Raw genomic sequence first — 21,140 nt, 5'->3', positions numbered from 1 at the left:
CAGGTGAGTGTTCCTCCAGGCTTCACGGCGTCAGCTCCCGCCAGCGAGCATCTAGCCCTTCACCCCGCCACATGCACCCCCCGCCCCACCGCTTTGTCCCACATCAGTTCTGACTCGGCCTTAGCAGGTGCCATCCCTGGAGGTTTCGGATGCCGCAAGCCCCAGGAAGCTGGGCTTGCCCCTTCTTCTTCCAGAGGCAGCCTTTTCAACTCCAGCAGCAGGCGCGGCTCGTGCCAGCGCTGAGGCAAGACCGAGCGTGCCATTTCCAGGGCGAACTCTCAGCACTTGCCAGGGCTAGAAACATGCTTTGCAGAGCGGAGCGAGTCCCTGGGGCTAGCAGCGCCTGCGTGGCACTAAACACACTGGCCCGATGCCACCCTCCTTCATTGGGCCAGGCTATTCTGTGCCTTCGGAGGGGGGGGGGTTTCCCCAGGCGCATACCATTAGCAGCCGCTCCCTGGCTCTTGCCCAGCACTTTTCAGCAGCAGCTCTCACAGGAGGTCAGAACCGTCACCTATGTGAGCGCCTGCGCGGTGCGGAAGAGCCCGCCCAGGGACCCGCCAGGGGAGAGGGGTGCCCCTCCCCTGGGCCAGACCTGCCACGGCTGGGGCGCTCCTACCCAGGTCCGGACCGAACACTGACCATCACCCTCATTTTACTGATGGGGAAACTGAGGCACAGAGTGGCGCCATGACTCACTCAGCAGGCCAGCGGCAGAGCCAGGAATAGAACCCAGATCTCCTGAGCCCAAGCCCTGGGCTCTATCCACTAGGCCACAGTGCCTTTGAACAAGAGGGGGTCAGCCCTAGCTAGAACAGGGCCAGCACCGCCCATTGCGACCCCCAAGGCAGAGGAGCCAGTGCTATCTGCGTTGTGCCGGGCAGGTTCTTGTAGGAGCCAGTGGCCCCCCATGGCAGGGGAGCCGGGTACAAGCCTACCTCAACAGGGACGGTCCGCCACTGAATCCCGTCCGTGCCAGTGACCAGGACTTCGTGGGTGGCGGGCCTGTCCCTGGGAGACGACACGCAGCCGCCCTCCAGCGGCGTGTGCCCTCCATTGACATAGAGCAGCACCTTCTCGCCCTCAGAGGCCGTCTCCAAGGAAAGGACCGGGAAGAGCTCGCTCCCGAAGCGCGGGGCCAGGTTCTCCAAGGTGGCCAGGTACTTGTACATGACGTCCTGCTCCGTCAGCTTCCCAGCACTGACCGTGTGCCGCTGGAAGCGCTGCACGAACTTCCTGAAGACGTTCCTCATGCGGAACCTGGTCAGGTAGTTGTTCTGCTGGATCTGCCGGCAGAAGGAGCGCGGGATGCAACCCTTGAAGCTGTGAGAGAGAGAGAGAGAGGGGAAGGTTAGCACAGCAGGGGCATCACACAGGAGGGAGAGCGAATGGCAAATCAGAGCATGCAGAAAGGAAGCTGCAGTCACGCAACGCTGTTCCACCATGAACCCTAGTACCCGTCGCAGTGCAATGCGTCTTAGGCCCTACCGCCCCCCTGGATCACAGGGGGCCTGCTGGATGAGGGCACAGCCTTTGCACTGTCACACCACCTTCAAGGAGAAGCAATGCAATGTGAAAGTGTGCTCTGGGGTCAACTCAATTCCAACACCGGCTCCCAGGGCGAGTACCATGATGGGCTCCAGAAACAACCTCCACGAAAGCAGTGTTATTTTCAGCACAGGCGTGAGGCAAGCTCCACCCCAGAAGAGGCTGCCATTCAGTGGCCACACACCAGCTGCACTGCAGTGCCTGGGAAGGAGGTGGACAGCACAGCCCCAATGCCCATCCACCCCGCAAATCACCTGGTTTTTTTGGCCACTTCTTCGAGAGAGACGCCTCGTTTGAGAGCCATGTGAGAGAGGTGAAGGACAGCCATGCCTAAGCTCTCGTTCTTAAACCGGTGGATCTCCTGTTCGCTCTGAAGGTCTTTCAGAGACACAACGTCATTAATGAACTCATATTTCCCCTGCAAAGGGAACCAAAATTAAAAAAAAAGTGTTATACAAAGAGAAAAGGGGACGCAAAGCATCCACTCAGATTTAGCTTTCTTCCTTCTCAGCCTCACAGAGGGAGCCCTTTGATCAGCTCCTACGGCCTGTAGCATATTTGGAATATCTTTAAATCAAATGAGGCAAAACCTTAAAGACTTTCTTCTGTGTTGGAAGGGCTGCAGACCCTCCTGCTTCAGGGCAGGCGCCCTGACCTCAAGTTATCAGGGCTCAGGAGGAAATTTCCTTCAAGGGCAGGATATTCCGCACCTTCCTCTGAGGCAGCTGGTGCGGCCCCTGTCGGAGACAGGATACCAGACTAGAGGGACATGGGCCCCTGCTCTGATGCAGTTTCTACATCATTGTTTAAACCTTTCCCCAGCCCCCAGCTTGGAGGCAAGGTGACCTCCTACCACTGAATTCGGAAATGCATGCACAGCAGATCGGAGCGCCAGCTCGGGTGACGGGGAAGCTGAGAAAACATTGTGCCAGCGCACTTGGGAATCCGCGTCCAAGTCCCCACTGCGGCAGGTGTCAGATCCTTGTCTGTTCCATTCTACACAGGTTCTCATCCTGCACTCGGCACGGTCATAGCCGAGCATCAGAGGCGTCCAGCGAGAAGCGCTGGTGAAAGTGGCCCTCATCCCTAGGGAGTCAAGGGTCTCTATCTAACCCTCTGGGCCGCCAGCCCTTCTCAGAGGTGAACGTCCCAGTCACGGCACCGGGGTTTCCGGTTCGCATAGAGCGGCGCCCCCACCTGCTCAAAGAGATACTCGAAGGACGACTTGTCCAGAAGCGCACCGCCCTGCAGCTTGTCCTCAGGGACGTCGCTCTGCCGGGGAACATTGCGATAGACGGCCGGCTCTTTGTCGCTCATCCCATGCCAGTTGCGGAAGTAGTACCTGTGGGAGACAGACACAGACACGCCTGTGAGAGGCGGGAAGGGCCACAGCACCACTGAGCCCATCAGGCACCTGCTGGAATCAACGCAGAGCCAGTGGTTCAGCAGCTGCCAGACCCCGGCTACAAAATCCTCCCTCTTCTCCTTCTGGCACTCCTGTCCGAGTCAGTCCCCGCAAAGCTGCCCCGAGCAGCAGGCAGGAGCCTGGTCTCCACAGCAGCAGCAGCATAGAAAGCCACAGCTGTGAGGCTCAGCTCTGACAGTCATGCAGCCAGCTTTTCACTAGTGCATCTCCAAGGGAGGCCAGTATCATTAATACCGTTTACAACTGGGGAAACTGAGGCACATAAAGGTGGAGTGACTTGCCCAAGGTCACCCAGCAGGTCAGTGGCAGAGCTGGGAATAGAACCCAGGTCTCCTGGGTCCCAGTCCAGCGCTCTCTCCACTAAACCACACTGCCACCCCTCTGGGACTGGCAATACAGCCAAGCAGACCTACACCCTACTAGAGTTAAGGGCCAGCTCCTCAGTTGGTGCAAACTAGTACAGTTTCAGGGATTTATACCAGCAAGGACCTGACCCCACCAGTCTCCCCACTGCTGCAGGGAGAGCGTAGAAAGGAACACGGACCCTCCAGGTGCAGCTTGGCGCAGCCTAGCCAGGCAAGTGCTTTCCTAGTCAGGGCTGAGGTCTCCGCCCCTTGCACTGGCACCCCACAGCTGCTGCCTGAGCCGCGGCACACTACAGGCTGCTCCGTACAGATGAACAAGGGCTGGAGCTTGGCCAGAGAAACGCCTGCCCATGCTGCAGCGAGGAAGGGCACGAGCCAGCGCTCGCCCAAGGTGCAGGCGGTTTAAATCTGGCAGACAGCGCCCATGTCAATGCAGTGAGCTGGGGACCAAAAGCCTCTATTACAGCAGAGATTCAGCCGGAGCAACAGCAGGGCAAGTGTCCTGGGACGTTTTCCCCAATTCTGCCAGCAAGGCCCTGCCGGAGGAGTTCAGACCTCAAGGCCCATTCAGCAGGGACAAGACAGACTCGGGCTGCAAGCGAGGGGGGCAGTGCTGCACTGGCCACGGGGACCAAGACCCCATCCAGGCCACTGAACAGGAATGGCTCTCCGCACATCACAGCCCTGCACCCTCTTTGCCCATCACCCCGATCCAGGGACCCTCCCACACAGATCTCCAGCTTGTGTTTCCAGGGGCCAGGTCTCGTGGCCAGGGAAACGCGCCAGACTACACACACCTCTGGGCTGCAGCTGGCTTCTTCCAAAGGAATGCAGTTCACCTGCCTTGCGCTCACTTCTTTCAGTGCCCAGCTCCACATTCACCCAACTCAAATTGTTCTCGGGGCGCAGAGAGGAGATGGGGTTACAAAGGCTCCTGGGATCAGAGGTCTCAGCCAGAGCAGAGATACCTCAGAGCAAAGGACTCCTGGGTTCTACGCCCAGTGCTGCCACTGACTCAGTCACCTTGGGGCAGGCTACGCTGCTTCTCTGGGCTTCAGTTTCCCTGCCTATAAAGTGGCAAGAACATGGCTCTCCATCGAGCACTTCAAAACAAGAGTGCTTCCCCAGGGCAAGCCTGCTCCAGCGGGCACTGCAGCACCAGAGCTGCTTGGGACAGGAGTCACTTATGTGCAGCGCAAGGGGTCCCCGAGCCCGTCAAGCAGAAATCAACACAGGGATGCTCAGCCGAGAGGACGGTTCAGCAGCAAGACGTGCACGGACAGCAAGGCTCCTGAGCCCTTAAACAGCAACGGAATCAAACGACAACCAGTGCGGCGAGCAAGCTACTGTCACAGGCCCTAAGCCTGCCAAAGGCCTCTCCGGACACGGGTGTGGGTAGAATCAGGGGCTCCTCGAAGCACAGAGTGCACCGTCTCACATGGACTGTCCAGCATCTCGCACAGCAAAGCTCTGATCCAAGCTGGATGAGTCAGGAGAGGGAAGCTTGCAGCACTGCCGCTTGCATCCCGGAGGCCCCTCACGCTGGCTGCTGAAGACACAGCAACAGTGCCTGCCCCAGAACGCTCACGGTCTGAGAGGCAAGAGGCGGCAGCCGGGGGGGGAGGAGGTAACAGCAACAAAGGCACATTGTACAAAGACTGGCAGGCCACACAATTCGTAGCCAGAGCACTGTCAGCTCACCAGCTGTCTTGCGCCTGCACTGTGGCTAGAGGCCTCCAGTCTCCCTGCTCGGCACCTCTCCCCAGCACCCTGCTCTGCTATTAAAGACCACCACGGACGTGTTGCTCTTTGGACTGTATCCAGAGGGGCTAGCCCGGAGCAGGACCCTGCTGTGCTGGGCCCCATATACCCATATGGGAGAATCGCTGTGGAAATGGGGCAGAGGCACAAACTGCAGCCAAAGCGAGTTTCTGTTTCCACTGCCCGCATCCTCCCCAGAACCCGCAAAGCCACAGCTCAGTCTGCGGTAGCGAGCGCGAAGGTATTCTGACGCTCACACACACAGACGCAATTTCCTACAGCCGCACTCCACCGTGGGTGGCTTAGCCACCCATCCGGGCTGAGGACAGAGCAGCAACAGAGCTGCACCTAGCTTTGCCTCGGAGGGGAAGGAAACAGAGCGCGGCTGCCGGGAGATCGTAGCATCCAACGTGAACCATTTGTAATCTCGGGGCTGGATGGGGCCGTTGCATCAGGCTGTCCGTTGTCAATGTGACCTATGCTCTATCTGCACTCAGACTGCGTGTGTCCTCACCTTTGGTGCAGAGATTGTGGCCTATAGCGATGTTGTTTAGAGCAACACAAAAACTACATATCCCAGCATGCTTTGTCCCATCTTGAGCTGAGCAGCTAAGCATGCTGGGATATGTGGTCTGCACTGAAGAGGAGGCTGGCAACAGGCTGCTTCTTAGAAGCCCAAGATCCACACTCCAGTACCATGGCAATGCACGCGGCCAAAGCCCTCCCACACAGACTCTTTGGCCACTGCTGATTTACAGGCTGGCAGCGCGGTGCCAGTCAGATGGTCTCTGACTGGTCAGCGCAGTCCTCAGCGCCTGCATACCGGACAGTGACGTCCGAGAGGCCTACAAGCAAACATTCCACTTTCTAACTAGCAGCGCACTGATGCCAAGGAGGAAAGTTGCCAGAGGGGAGCTTCACAGGACCTAATAAAATCCCAGACCTGTAATTGCTGGTCACTTTTGCCTTTATTAGGACTCAGATGCTATAAAAATGAGCCTGAAAGCCCTGCTGATCCGATCACTAGTGACTGCATTCTAGGAGGATATGCCGGGTCACGCAGCCGGATTCCCACGGTATGTAAGAGCCTCACCGAGAGGATATCAATAAGCAGGGCCCACACACTACTCTCTTCATACCTGGAGACCTAGATCAACACGCTGCCCCCCAGTCACAGGTAGAATGAGTTCGGTGGGTCTTAGCCTATTTCCCTTTGGGCCTTTGTCCACGTCGCCAGCACCATGTAATAACGTGACTGGTAGATTCTGCTCAGGAGAAGCCCAAGTCTGGAACAGCAGAAGCAGAGCTGACTGTGGGGAGCACAGACTGGAACAGCAGGGGATGTGGGTTGGGATTGAGGGGCACAAAGAACCCTGTGAACAGATTTCCACTGCACCGTCCAGCTCTCAGCCATGCAGTCGGCCCAAGTGAAACCCAGAAAGGCGTGCACAGCCTCTCACTTCCCCAGAGATGCTGCCCGGTCGTTATTTGACCGGACGCCAACCTTCATCCAGGTTTCTTAATTGTTTCTGTTGCCTCCCTTCCCAGGTAACCAGGCAAACCACCAAGGGATGCCTCTCCCCAGCATGAGCGTTCCTATTCAAATGCCTGGCACATTACCCCATAGCATCTGGCTAAGGGGCCCCTCACCCCTGAGCTGCAGCTGGCAAAAGCAGAGAGTGTGTGTGGAGCCACCTGTGACCCCCAGGGAGCAATTCTCACCTCATGCGGAAGAACAGATTCAGGTTGGTGTCTTTGCTGATTTCAAACACATGGTTGGGAGGGAGCCAGACTCTGGTCTGCACATCACAGAGCGCGAAGAGGCTGTAGCAGAGCGGCGTGATCCCTGCAGGAGACAAGAGAATTCCTGTGTGATGGCAGGGGCTCATTTCCCCTCTGCCCCTGCTTTAAACTGCACGGTTTTATAGCTGCTGCAAAGCTGCTTCTCTCATTGTCTTGTCCTGAAAGCTGTTCCCAGTGCTCTCCTCCCCGTTACCGGGTTTTACTGGTCACAGACTCCTTCACTGAGCCCCAGCAGCAGGCATAGCGCCTGTGCTCTGAGACTCAAGATCTAGGCCCAAGTCCCACAGTGCGAGAATGGAATTAGCTTTTTCTGAGCCATGCAGACGTCACGCGACAGCTCATGAATTTAAAGGTACTTATTAAAACTAGCCTGCTTTTAACAATAATCCTCATAGCTAGCTTTTAAATAGCACTTCGGCAGCAGATCTCTGAGGGCTTTACAAAGCAGGTCAGTATCATTAACTCTGTTTTGCAGATGGGGAAACTGAGACACACGGAGGGACAGTGACTTGCCCAAGGTCACCCAGCAGCGGGCCAGTGGTGGAACCAAGATTAGAATCCAGGTCTCCTGAGTCCCAGTCCAGTGCTCTCTGCACTAGGCCACACTGCATCCTCCAGAGACATCGTCACACCCCAGTCTGGTTGCTTAGAGGCAGCCAGTTGGCCTGACAAGCCCCTCAGCAGCGTGACGGGTTTTGTGCGGTTGGGGTTTTTTTAAACTTCACCAAGCAGAAAACACCACGATGGGAGATGTTACCCCAGCCTGGTTTGTAAGCTGGCGTCACGCAGGAGGAAAGGGGGTTTGCAGCAAACTTGGGGTTAACAGGCACTTTAACCGCTCCCTCCTCCTCCCAGCGGACAGGGAAATACCCCTGCACAGACAGTCAGGGCAGCCCTGGCAGCTCGGCTCTGACGGGGCCTAAGAACCAGGCTCCGATGACATCTACGGCTCCTGCGGCTCACCAGGGAAAGTCCCCGGAGAGCGGCAGAGTGTTTATCGTGCGAGGATGCCAACGAGTCAGAGGCCATGTCACCACACTCGAGCTAGTCATGCTCCATACCTCAGCCTTCCAGTAAAGGCCTGACAGCCAGAGCACAGGGGAAGACGGAGATTCATCCCAATGCCTAGGAATGCCAGAGACACAGGAGGCTAGAGCCCATGGTCCTGATTAGTAAGAGCTACAGCTCTAATGGACACAGACCTTCTACGGGCAACGTGAACTCTCAACACATAGCCAGGGGGACTCGGTGGTGACAGGGGAAGGTAGGAATTAGAGCCTTTTGCCTCTGGTCAGGGACTGGCTGGCTCAGAGCGGGGAGGTGATCGGGGATGGAGTAACAGCCCTTTCAGCTCTACAGCAGCAGCCCATGGCTGGTATCGTCCTAATGACGTGATTCATAATCCCCAGTGGACAGAGCAACATCATCGCAGACAGCAGTGGCCAGCGAGAGCTCAGGGTGACACAGAGGCCAAGGTTCCTTGCACGCGCAGTGGGCACATGCAGGGGGTACCAGGGCCAGGCTGGCCACGCGGCTGCCTTCATAGACAGGGCAGAGGGTGGCTTGCGGAGTGGCTGCACACTAGCAACCCGGGGTCACACGAGTTCACAGTTCTTGGTATCTCAGGAGGACACTGGCCCCAACCGCCCCTTGAAGCTAAAGGAAAGAACCAGCTTTGGATCGTACCCCACGGGGCAGCAACAGACAGGGAGGGCAGGAGGAAAACGTTATAACGACACTGGCTCTGCCGTTAACACCTGCGCTGCCAGCTGGCCCAGCGGGCTGCCGGCATCATAGGGAAGCACAGGAATCCTTCGTCTTTGAGTCTGAAGCGAGGGATCAGCCCACACGACCTCTCACCCCAATGCAGCGCTGGGCGGTGACCCTCCCTGGCAGACCCAGCAGCGTTAAGCCCAAGCGACTGCTCAGAGCCCTGTCTTTGGGGCAGGGGCAGGCTCACGTAGAGAGGCGGTAGCCCAGGGACGCTCCAGGCTGCCAGTGCTCACCGATTTTCTGGGCAATGTTGATGCAGATCTCCTCTGCGCTCAGCACCCCCTGCGTGTAGGTCTGGCACCGCTCCTCCTCCTCGCCGTTCCAGTGCAGGTACACCTTCAGGCCCCCGCCCACCGAGAAGCAGCAGCCTTCCACGTCTGACTCACTGTGCTTCACCGCGCACTGGCACAGAGACATCTCGCCGATGCCTGAAAGGAGAGAGGGAAGCGTTTGTAAGAAAAGGGTGGGGCGATCTCTGGTAGGACTCAGGGCAGGGTTGCAAGTGTCCCTGGGCCTGACGACATCAAAGGAACATTGCTGCTCCGGCTCACTGGTGAGACGTGTGGCTGCGGGTGCTTGTGTCCCAGATTCCTTCTGGGTCCAGCCAGGGACCAGCCAGCTGGAAGAAGCCTGCCATGGCTGCATTCAATAGGGGAGGGGTCCTAGGAGGGCCCCAGAAAGGCAGCAAGTCCAGCAGGGAGAAGAAAGAGGAACTAGCCGTCCAGTGAGGAGTGAAGCTTCAACACAGAACCACAAATGCCCTGGGCCAGCTCCCAACATTTGCCTCTGAGTGATGGGGTCCCTACGACACTCCCTCCCCCAGGGTGGAGGAACACCAGCCCCCCAAAGCCCAGTCACCCTCCCATAAGCCTTACAACAACAGGGACATACTCTGGCCCTCGCTCCACCACCCAATTACTCTGCAATAGCTGAGCTTGCCGCACCCCACCTAAACGACTGGGTGAAGCAAGGGGTCAGCGCCCAGAACCCTGAAAGCAAAGATGTCCTCCCCCTGCCCCCCACCTGCCCCTCACTCTCTGGTGTGGCTCTCTCTCTCTCTCTCTCGTGGGTGATGAGACAGTGGGCCAGGCTCCACCGCTCTGCTCACACAACAAAGGATCCATCAGCCTCACAGGTAGGACCCCCCCAACCCCAGCAGACAAAACACAGCTGGATCCAAGTCTAACAGCACTTTGCCCAGCAGAACACACCACGTGACCCAGCGTAAGATACAGACCAAAGACATTTCTCCACTGAGCCAAGAGAGGGAAGGACTTAGATAAGGGGGTGCAGCAAGTCAGTGACAGAAATGGGAATAGAACCCAGGAATCCTGGCTCCCAGCCCCACCCCCCATTCTAACCCACTAGATCCCAGTCCCCTCCCAGAGTTGGGGAGAACCCAGGAGTCCCAACTCCCTTCTCTCCTGTTCTAATCAGAAGACAACACTCTAAGCCAGGGCCCCGTTTTGCCCACAGTTACACGGGGGCTTCCCCCTAGAGAAGGCAGTGGGAGCTGTGTCTTTGTAACCAGGCAGGCCTTGGCCTCGATACGCAGCCAAACATGCACCAGGTGCCTTTTGCTGACTAAAGACCGATCTTAGCATACAGCTATTGGCTTCCTCTGCCAGCTCTAGACACATCGTTCAGTGGGGAACTCCCACATAGGAAAGGCAGTATCCTACCATTCCCCACCAGAGCCAACGCCGCAGGGGACAGAGGAGGTCCTGCCTACCATGCAGCCGATAAGCAGACTGAAGAACTGCAGAGATAAAAATCCTGCTCCCCGGAGACACAACGGATCACACGGACACCCAGTGCAACAGCAGCTTGCCGCAAGATTTATGGGGCTCGTCTCCAGAGTAACTCAGGAGGGGGAGAAAGGCGAACCTCTTGGGTCTGTAGTTTTGCATCTCTGGCAGGCGATACCACAATGAGCATTAAGCACGTGCGACCACAGAACAGGATATAAGCGCAGGGCTCACTTTGACCTCAGACACGCCTGGGGAGCTCAGAAAAACGGGCTAGTCCCAGTGACAACAGAGACTGCATGTGCCATGCCGCCATGGAGCCACAATAGGGCCTGGATGTGCAGAAACTAGACATCCGCACGCACACGCCCTGTGCTGGAGATGGGAGCAGACAGAGCCACACAGTAAAACACACACCCCCATTCCAGAGTGGATTAAGCCACTCCGGAAGGCCAAACAGCCCCGTGCAGTACCGGTTCCCAGGATAAAGCCTGGCTGATCCTTTTCTGTTTGGGGGAGGAGGCGGCTGTCAGCAAAACAGCTGAAGAAAATGCAGCTGTTTAGGTTTTTAAGCAAATACACCAGAGACCTTGCTAGGTGTCTGCTCCCTGTGAGTGCTCTGTGCATTTCAGCGGCTTGCCACAGGAGCTAGATTGTGGGGGGAGGGTGGGTGTTGTGCTTGAGTGAGTAGGCTTATCTCAAGCCACCCCTCACTCCTGGGGGAGCTCATCAGATATGTCCGTCCCCCTCCTTCCACCCACGGCACAGCTGCTACTGCATGGCTGGTTACTCCAGGGAGCAGGAAGGTTAGATTATTGCCAGGTCATGTTCCTCCTATTGACTCAGCAGAGGAACGCTGCACAGCATAGACCAGTGTCACTTTCTGGAGCGTGGGCTGCCGGGTTTGATTTACTCTTGCTGGGGAAGAGGAAAGGGGGAGAAGAGAGGATAAAACGACAGTGAGAAGCAGTTTTCTAGGGATTCCTCATCCATACCCGGTTCCAGACGGGGGACCTAGTGGAGGAAAGACGGGTTCCTTTGGATTCTGTCCTGCTGCTCAGAGGACAAAGCCTCTCAAACCTCAGTGCGTAACAGGATCCCTCAGACACATCCTCACGCTAAACCGTGGCACAGTTCCCCACCCCTGCCAATGACCAGAATGGAATCCAAAACAGACAGCTGTTCCTCCTCTCAAAAAGCCTTGCTTCCTCATTTCTATAAACCAGGCAATGTGAAGATTTGCTTCCCCCGTGTTGGCTTTGCCCCTGCATTCAGTTGGCAGGAGGGCTCAATGCCTCCAACTCTAAGGAGCTGCGGGCACTCGGCACCAGCACCCCATGCTCCCACAGAAGCCAACAGGGCATGTGCACTGCACCTTTGAAAAATGAGAACCTTTATCAGCCCTGCAGGCAGGCTACCCGCTGGCAGCAACGGAGATGGTGGTTTTCAGCAGTACATTATTCTGGGGAAGAGCTCAAAGGGTTTTTCCAGCTTTCAAGTTGCAACGTCAACAGTTTGACAAAGCAAAACACAGGAAAAACGTTGACAATTACAGGAGTCTGGGGTTTGTTTCGTATTCATTAAGTTCCATAACAGTATGGAGGCACAGGAACTGGGGAAACCCAAACTGGTCTGCAAAGTTGGGGGTTCTTGATTTAAGGACCCTGGGGGTGCCCCAGGGTTGTGACCACACTGCCCCTCCCATATTGCTAAACAGAAGTGTGGAGGGGTCTCAGAATGGAAGCAATTGACAGCCACTGCCCTAAATGTTTTCCTTTGGCTTCCCCCATTTTCACCGGTGGCCTCTCTCCTGTCCCTTGTAACAGGGACAAATGCTCCAAAATGTTTGCTGTTCCTGGAGAGCAGGAATCCTGTTGATTCAGGCCTCCGGACCTTAGGGCAAGAGCGAAGCTGGCAAGATTTCAGAAGCACACATCCTCAATGTCTGTGGTTTATTTTCACCCACATGAAGGCCTGGGGACCTGTCACCAGAGAAAGCCCCTAGGGCAGACAGGCAAAACTGCTGTTCACCACACTTTGCAGTGTGGTGAGTCCCCCCGGCTTGCAACTGGGGTACAGCTGCACGGCTGCAAGTCACGGCTTACGGCGGCTTTGCCCATCTACGCTAGAGATCTGCAGTGGTAAATCTACACCAATGGCTGCAACTGGGCATGTCTCCAGTGCAGACAGATCCTAAGCAACCATAAACTCAAGGCTCAGGGGAGAAGAACTGGACACAAACTAAAGAGCAGACCACCAAAGCCAAAGGGGAGGCACTTCCCTTCTTCATAGCAACACCCCTTCAGGAACCTAGACTTTGTCTACACACACAAATTGCACTGCTTTACCTTAAACTGTTTTTGAAACCAATTTAGTTAAGCCAGTGCCTACCAGTGTGGACATTCTTATTTTGGTTTAAGAGTGGCTCATCTGGGCTTGAGTTAAACGGATTCCTGATGGACTTAAGATAAATCAAAATGAACCCAGCTTAAACCAACAGAACAGTGTCCATTCAGCCTTTTGCACCGATTTAATCAATTGGTTAAAACCAGTTGAAGTCAAACAAACGCAGTTGGGGCAGGTAGGCGAGCCTCTATTTACCAAACCTTCACTCTGGCTTCGACCTAACCACCCCTAAGAGACTCACCTCTGCAGCACCACCCTGCCAAAGGAGGGCCAAAGCCCCACCTTGTGTAAACAGACACAGCCACTCCACTGTCTTCAGTGAAGCTAGGCCCACTGACACCCGCTGAGGTTCCGGCCCCCAGCGCTTACACTTTAATCTTTATATTAATACGCTTGGAATCTCCTGGACATACAGTTGCCTACACCGAATAACCACAAAGTCCCTTTGGCTCTTCCCGGCGTAGGTTACAAGAGCCCATGGCTGGAAGTTGAAACTAGATAGATTTAGACTGGAAACAACGGGGCAAAGTTTTAACCATGGAGGTCATTAGCCATGGGAACAACTTACTAAGGCCTGGGATGGGTTCTCCATCATGGGCAATTTTAAAATCAAAATTGGATTTTTGCTCTAATTCAAAGGAGGAATTAATCTGGGGAAGTACCATGGCCCATGTTCTGCAGGAGGTTAGACCAGAGAGTGGGAATGGTCCCTTCCAGGCTTTGAACCAGTGAATCTGGTCTATTTTGCTCTTGCCTGTCAAGTCAGCTCAATAGATTCTCACCCCAGAAGGGGCCATTGGGACCAGCTAGTCTCACCTGAGTCTACCCTGGAGACTATCTACTCCCTGAGGCAAGGACCCACTACGAGGCCTAGAGAATCAGCCTTCTGTACTCTCCCTTGCCTTGGAAATTAGAGGAGCCCCCCCAAAGGTTAAGCCCACAAGGGCTTCAGGGCAAGGAACCATTTGAAACTGCTGCTCATGTTCTCTGCTCGGCTAAAGAAAGAATAAAAACAGATCCAAGATGAGCCACATGCTCCCACAAGCCAAGAGCTTCACCCGGGAAAAATTAAAGGGAAGACGCACACCAGCCGGGATATCAAGAGAATCCTGCACCTCCAGGAAGGGTGAAGCGGGGGGCCCACGGTCAGACAGAGAGCACGCCAACTCAAAGAAGTCCATGGGAAAGGTGGCGTCAGAAGGCACGCTGGCAGCGCCCTGGCCCCTGGGGAGGGCAGCTGTTTTGCATTCAACAAGCAAGTCAGCTGTCAGAGGTTCACACTTCTTGTGCCCCTCCCCACTAGCACAGGAGGGGAGCTGGCATCTTCCCGCAACTGACACCCCACTGCCCCCACAACACCCCATTTCTGCTGCAGCCAGCCTGACTCCTCCTCATGCCGGACACCCCTTCTCCCAGCTTCTGCGCCACAGCCTCCTGGCCCCTCTCCCGTCCCAGAGCAGCGGATAGCCTCGCCAGGGCCAGAGGGGTTAGACTTGACAGAGGAAGGAGATAGACGAGGCGTTCCCATCTCCATGACTCCCCCACGCTATCCAGCAGCAGAGCCACCTACGCCCGCTTCCCCCGACTCCCTGACACCCCTCATCCACCTCCTGGCCCCCCCACCTGTACCCCTCCCACCACTTCCTCCCGATCAGCCCTTCCTCTCTGACCCCGACCCAGCATCCTCCCCGCTTCCCGCCACCCCAGTCCTCCCACAGATCTCTGCCATCCCCATACCCTCCCCCTTCCCTACAGACAGCCCCTCTTCCCAGGGCCAGCCCCCTCCTGCCCCCCACCCCACCTCCCACTGCCACCTCCCACACCCCATCCCCCCTCTTCCCAGGGCCGGCCAGCCCCCCCCCCCCCACTCACCTCCCCATGTCCCCCCAACTTCCCTACAGACAGCCCCTCTTCCCAGGGCCAGCCCCTGCCCCTGCCCAGCCCCCTCCTGCCCACACCCCACCTCCCCCTGTCACCTCCCCACACCCCATCCCCCCTCTTCCCAGGGCCAGCCCCCTCCTGCCCCCCACCCCACTGCCACCTCCCCACACCCCATCCCCCCTCTTCCCAGGGCCAGCCAGCCTCCCCCACATCCCACTGCCCCCCCACTCCCTACCCACCTCCCCCTGACCCACACCCCATTCCCCCCCTCTTCCCAGGGCCAGCCAGCCTCCCCCACATCCCACTGCCCCCCCACTCCCTACCCACCTCCCCCTGACCCACACCCCATTCCCCCCCTCTTCCCAGGGCCAGCCCCCTCCTGCCCCCCACCTCACCTCCCACTGCCCCCCCACTCCCTACCCACCTCCCCATGCCCCCCCCAACTTCCCTACAGACAGCCCCTCTTCCCAGAGCCAGCCCCTGCCCCCGCCCAGCCCCCTCCTGCCCACACCCCCGACCCCCACCCCACCTCCCCACACCCCATCCCCCCTCTTCCCAGGGCCAGCCAGCCCCCCCCCCACTCCCTACCCACCTTCCCATGCCCCCCAACTTCCCTACAGACAGCCCCTCTTCCCAGAGCCAGCCCCTGCCCCCGCCCAGCCCCCTCCTGCCCACACCCCCGACCCCCACCCCACCTCCCCACACCCCATCCCCCCTCTTCCCAGGGCCAGCCAGCCCCCCCCCCCACTCCCTACCCACCTTCCCATGCCCCCCAACTTCCCTACAGACAGCCCCTCTTCCCAGAGCCAGCCCCTGCCCCCGCCCAGCCCCCTCCTGCCCACACCCCACCTCCCCCTGACCCACACCCCATTCCCCCCCTCTTCCCAGGGCCAGCCCCCTCCTGCCCCCCACCTCACCTCCCACTGCCCCCCCCACTCCCTACCCACCTCCCCATGCCCCCCAACTTCCCTACAGACAGCCCCTCTTCCCAGAGCCAGCCCCTGCCCCCGCCCAGCTCCCTCCTGCCCACACCCCCGACCCCCACCCCACCTCCCCACACCCCATCCCCCCCTCTTCCCAGGGCCAGCCCCCTCCTGCCCCCCACCCCACCTCCCACTGCCACCTCCCCACACCCCATCCCCCCTCTTCCCAGGGCCGGCCAGCCCCCCCCCACTCCCTACCCACCTTCCCATGCCCCCCAACTTCCCTACAGACAGCCCCTCTTCCCAGAGCCAGCCCCTGCCCCCGCCCAGCCCCCTCCTGCCCACACCCCACCTCCCCCTAACCCACACCCCATTCCCCCCCTCTTCCCAGGGCCAGCCCCCCATTACCCACCTCATCCCAGGGCCAGCCAGCCCCCCCGCCCCCACCTAATCCCAGGGCCAGCCAGCCCCCCCGCCCCCACCTACCCCCGCTCCGGGTCGCGCTCCCCGCCCCAGGCGGCCCGAGCCCGGCCGCCGCGCCAGCGCCTTCAGCTCAGCCCCGCCGTGAGGCCGCCTCCCATTGGGCCCATGAGCCGCCCGCTCCCATTGGCCGCTCCCACGTCCGGCCTTCCCATTGGCGGCGCCCGCCCCAGCGGCCCGGGCCGGGCGGGGCGGGAGCAACGGGCGCGCCCCGCCCACAAGAGGCGCGGGGCCGACGCTCATTGGCGGCCGCAGCCGGCCCCGCCCCCGGCCACAGCTGGAGGGGGCGGGCGCCGCTGGATGGCGGCCGGGCGGGGCCCCTGGCGGGATCGGGGCCCTTTGCGCGGCGGGGGGGCGGGCCGGCGCCCCTTGCGATCCCCGCTCCGGCGAGCGCGGCGCTCAGGGCCGGGGCGCCCCGCTGCGGAGTTTCCAATAACAATGACGCCCGCTGACTCATGCCCAGTCCCTTAGGAAGGGCCCCCCCCCCCAGCCCTTTACAAACCTCCGCGGTCAGCACACCCATCCGCAGCGGGCAGTCCAGCGTCCCCATTTTACAGGCGGGAACACCGAGGCACGCAGCCATGAGATCAGACAGCGAGGAGACCTCGTGGCACCTTAGAGACCAGCGCATTTATTGGGGCACAAGCCTTCGGGGCTACAGCCCGCTGCATCGGGTGCACGGAGTGAAAAATACAGTGAGCAGCAGATATATTATAGCACGTGAAAAGACGGGCGTCGCCTTACCAGGTGGGGGTCAGTGCTAACGAGCCAGTTCCGTTAAGGCGGAAGGGGCCTAGTCTCCACAGTAGACAAGAAGGGGTGAATTACTTTTGTAGTGCTAACGAGGCCAATGCAATCCAGGTGGCCCATTTCCAACCGTTGACAAGAAGGTGTGAGTAGCAGCAGGGGGAAAATTACTTTTTGTAGTGATCCATCCACTCCTAGTCTTTCTTCAGGCCTAATTTGATGGTGTCCAGTTTGCAAGTTAATTCCAGTTCTGCAGTTTCTCAGAGAAAGTAGAAAGGAGTTTATGCCCGGCCTGCCCCAGTCCGTTACCATATTGACAATAGAGAGACTATAGCAGTGCAAACGAGACCACTTGGGCCCACAGACCGAACGAGAGAAGACACTTTGTTCTGACTCAGTGAGTTAGTGCAACCAGAGATCAGCTGTTAAGGTGCAGCTACCATTTCTAGGGTCAGGGTTTCCAGCACAGTAGATGGGTGGGAGCGCTTACGGTGAATCACTGGGAAAATACATGTTAGGTAAACTAAGCCAGCAGATGTTTCTAGTGAGCCCTGCTCTTAGCCTACAGGGAGAGGAGTAGAGATTCTACAGCAGCCCCAGAGAGAGGGTCATGCATTGGATTATAGCTTCACCATTAAATTGCATCTGAAGAAGTGGGTTTTTTACCCTCGAAGGCTTATGCCCAAATAAATCTGTTAGTCTTTAAGGTGCCGCCAGACTCCTTGTTGTTTTTGTGGATACAGACTAACACGACTCCCCCCGCTACCTGACATTAAGAGGTGGTGGATTTTATTAATTTGCCCACAATGAAGCTCTGCTTAGATGTGAATCCAACTATTATACACAGTAGCAGGAAAGTTCAGTCCGAGCAAGAGAAGCGTAAATGTCTCAGCTCTCAGAACTCCCACCGAGCTTCGGACGAAGGACATTATCTATTAGCAGCCACTCGTTCCTCAGATCTTGGCTGTCAGCAGCTCCACCTGCAGCTGGACTGTCCGACAGCAACTGGTCATGGTTCATCAGCAAGGCCAGCAGAGGCCAAGTCTCAGCAGAGGCAGGATGTTAGAACTACGTGCATTGCAGTTTGGCTAAGACAGCAATGTTCTTTCTTTTCTCCCCGGCCTCCACGGTGTAGCAGTTGAATACAGGGTTATTCATCCCTTCCTGCACTGAAGGGGTGCATGATTTAAGCGATGGAGACCAAAGTAACTCGGACTTAGACCCCACCAACCCACCTGCCCATCCTGGCCAGAGGGACAGTTCACTGACAGACTGGAACAAGCAGCAAATAAATTCCTTTATGCTTTCTTCCATACCATCCCTCCTACGCAGGACGGGCTCTCGCAGAATGACCTCAGACTAGGTCATTGGCCTCCCTCACAGCCCTCCTTAAGAGCTGGCTTTTGCTTGTAGGCATGAGGACAAAAAAATAAATCAGTCTTGTGCTGGTGCGTTGAGAGCACTGCCTGTCATGCTGACCAGCAACGGCTCAGTGTTTCCTTGTACACCCCTCTCTATCCTCACCTGATGGCTCGTCTTATGCTGAGAGCATCTGCTTTTGGGGGAAAGGGCCCCCCCCTTTGGTTCTGTGTTTGTACAGCAGCGTCCTGCTCCATGGGAGGGGAAAGGGGGCCGCTCCTAGATACTACAATAATAGAAATAAGGAACAATAAGCTAGGCAGGTATATTGTAAAGGCTCAAGCCCACTAATTCAGGTTCATACGTTCATCCATGCTCTTGTTCCCAATAGAAAAGACAGGCTAGAGTCGTGCCAAAGGCTGGATTAGAGGAGCAGATGTTTGGCTAAGCACTAGTGCTAGCAAGTGACAGAAGGGCCTCGGGCTCTGAAAGAGCCTCAGAGTTTTCACATTCCTGCCAGTTCAGTGATTCTTCCCCCAACTTCTCTTGAGTTTGGAATTGGGCCATGAATCATTCCAAACAGAGCAAAGGACTTTCACAGCCACCCACACATCCGCCCACCCTGCTGGCAAGGAGCTGCCTTCACTTTCACATCTAGAAAGAGGCCCCAGGGGCGCGGAGGGATGGAGGCCATTGGTATAGGAGAGGTTATAAAACCACAAGGAATATCATCAAGGGAAAGGCTGAAAGGGGAGGTACTTGTGTGGAGAGCGAAGCCGTGATGAAAACTGAAAAGTAGGGCTTGAAGCTGCTTGTGACTCTCCGAAGCTGGCTAGGAGCCTGCTGTAGAGAATCATCATCTCTCAACACGGAGATGACACAGAACCAAGGTCTTGGCTCCGGCTCCCCTCAAACCCTGACGGAAAAAATCACAAGAGGCCTTGAAGAGTAGGCAGCTGTCGTAGAGGGGAAAACTAAGGAAGAGAGTGGCTCCAGTTCCAGCTACACTAGAGACCACAGCCCCAGCTGAGAGCTGCCCGGACAGCTGCCCTCCGCTGGGATGATGCAAATAACAATGTACAGAACAAGGAGTGGGAGAGTGGAGGGGACAATACTCAGTTGAGTGGGTCCAGCCATGGAACCAGGTTCCAGAGGGACTAGATGAATCCAGAATCTGACCGCCTGCTCGGAAACACAGCAAAACCTTCCTCTTCCTTATGATCAAGCTTTTCTGGCATCATCAGACAGATGTTCACATCCTTCTCCCCAGCTCCCATCCAAAACAGCCTGCTCCATGAAGAGCTTCCTAGAACTCACAGCCAGACTCTGGACTTGCCTATTGTGACTCTACATTTCATCAGAGATACTCAGAGACAAAAGGTGATGGACACTGAATGACGTACAGCCCCCAGCCCAATGCTACATGCCTGAATGTCACACAGGCACTCCATCCACACCCCTCCCTGCCTGGACAGAGGCTGTCCCTGCTACTCCACCAGCCAGTCCCTCGCTTTACAACCCTTTGGAGGCTAGAGATTCAGTCCAATTCCTAACGGAGAGCTTCACTCTCCTATGCCAATGCCCCCGCTTATCAGCGGCATGTTGATGCCCAGGTTATACCTGTACTGGGCACAAGCAGAACTGTCAACCTGGGCACTTTGCACCAGAACTAAATTCACTTCCGAGAGAGAGGCAGTTTCATTGTCCTTATTGCCACACACACACACACACACTCACAAGTGCACACCCAGGGCTGTGCTAGCCCATTGGGGGTCTAAGCAGCAATGTTTTTAGGGACCCCCCCTTACACCTCACCCACCCCCTCTAAATTCCCATTCTATTATTTCCACAAACAAAAAAACCCCACATCAACATCTACTAAATACATGTTAAAAAGCCCAAATTAAATAAGATGAATGGTGTTTCGGGGGTACTACTACATTGGGGCCCCCAGCAATTGCTTAATCTGCGTCCGTCTAGGGCCACCACTGCACGTGCCTGTCAGTGCCCTTTCTGACCTGGCAGGCACAAAGGCAAGCTCTTGGTCTGCGTCACGCTGGCTGGGCCGCCGTTCCGCTCACTCACCACTGCTGGATCCTCCAGCCTGAACCCCCCCAGGAGTGATGTGTGAAGGCAGATTTGGATCATGTCTCCCAGACCGTGCTGGTATGTCACTCTTCATGCCAAGGCTCATGCTATCACCAAGCAGACCCCCGTCTGGCTCCAAGAAGGGCCTGAGAACTTTTAAAAGCAGGTTTTCGGTCTCTGGGCACAGCCCTTGCCATGTGGCTCGTGGGGTGTTGATTTGTAGCACTGCATGTTTTCCACTCTCACACTGGGACCGGTCACGCTTTCCACAGGGCCTTCATGCCGGGAAGTTAAGGCAGGGCAGAGAACATTGTATCTCCATTTTACAGATGGGGAAATGGAAGCAGAGAAGGGAAAAACACTTGCCCAGGGATCTGTCCCCACAGCTATTGCTAGTACCTACCTACCACACCCAAGCCAGGGGACACACCACTTAACAAGCTGGTCACTTGTCCAGCATTTCGCTCAGAATTGTGCGCGCGCACCCCCAAATCCTTTATACATATATTTCCCCCTCAACCTTCCTCCCCCCACCCGCACTGCTTAGCTCTGGGAACACAACAGCGACTGCATTCCGTAGTACATGGAGTCCCAGCCAAAGCTAGGGAATCGGATAATCAATGCCTTTATTCAGTCAGAGTTGTCTCCCTCCCTGACAGCTTCTGAAAATGCAGGAAATGAAGCACTCCAGCTAGAAGACCCAGGGTCCCCCCATCTGCAGCCCACCTCCTTGGGCAGTTAGTATCGGGGGGAACCAGCAGAACCTGGGCCTAACACCCAAGCCCTTCCCACGCGCTGGGAAGGCCTGGCCCAAGGCCAAGGAATTGCATAA

General features: G+C 57.0%; 1 protein-coding gene across 3 annotated transcripts in view; it reads right to left on the bottom strand.

The window, feature by feature from the left end:
* The window catches only part of TYK2 (tyrosine kinase 2), a 32,831-nt gene extending 16,568 nt beyond the window's left edge, over window positions 1-16,263 (bottom strand). The window contains exons 1-6 of one of the 3 annotated variants that reach the window (XR_005223644.2): window positions 16,121-16,263; window positions 8,910-9,104; window positions 6,823-6,946; window positions 2,746-2,890; window positions 1,803-1,966; window positions 939-1,323 (exon numbers count right to left, since the gene is read on the bottom strand). Coding sequence is in view for 2 of the 3 variants with exons in the window: in XM_037887880.2 (XP_037743808.1) it covers window positions 939-1,323; window positions 1,803-1,966; window positions 2,746-2,890; window positions 6,823-6,946; window positions 8,910-9,093 (1,002 nt within the window). In the remaining variant the exon portion in view is untranslated. Of the gene's footprint in view, window positions 1-938; window positions 1,324-1,802; window positions 1,967-2,745; window positions 2,891-6,822; window positions 6,947-8,909; window positions 9,105-10,408; window positions 10,601-16,120 lie in introns of those variants that run through there. The other 2 variants (XM_037887880.2, XM_043532786.1) reach the window with 2 other exon arrangements.
* Between the last annotated feature and the right edge of the window lie 4,877 nt (window positions 16,264-21,140).

The sequence above is a fragment of the Chelonia mydas genome, chromosome 20 (assembly GCF_015237465.2).
Source record: "Chelonia mydas isolate rCheMyd1 chromosome 20, rCheMyd1.pri.v2, whole genome shotgun sequence".
NCBI lineage: Eukaryota > Metazoa > Chordata > Testudines > Cheloniidae > Chelonia > Chelonia mydas.
Note: the sequence above shows the minus strand (reverse complement) of the source record. Positions and strands in the feature narration are given on the sequence as shown.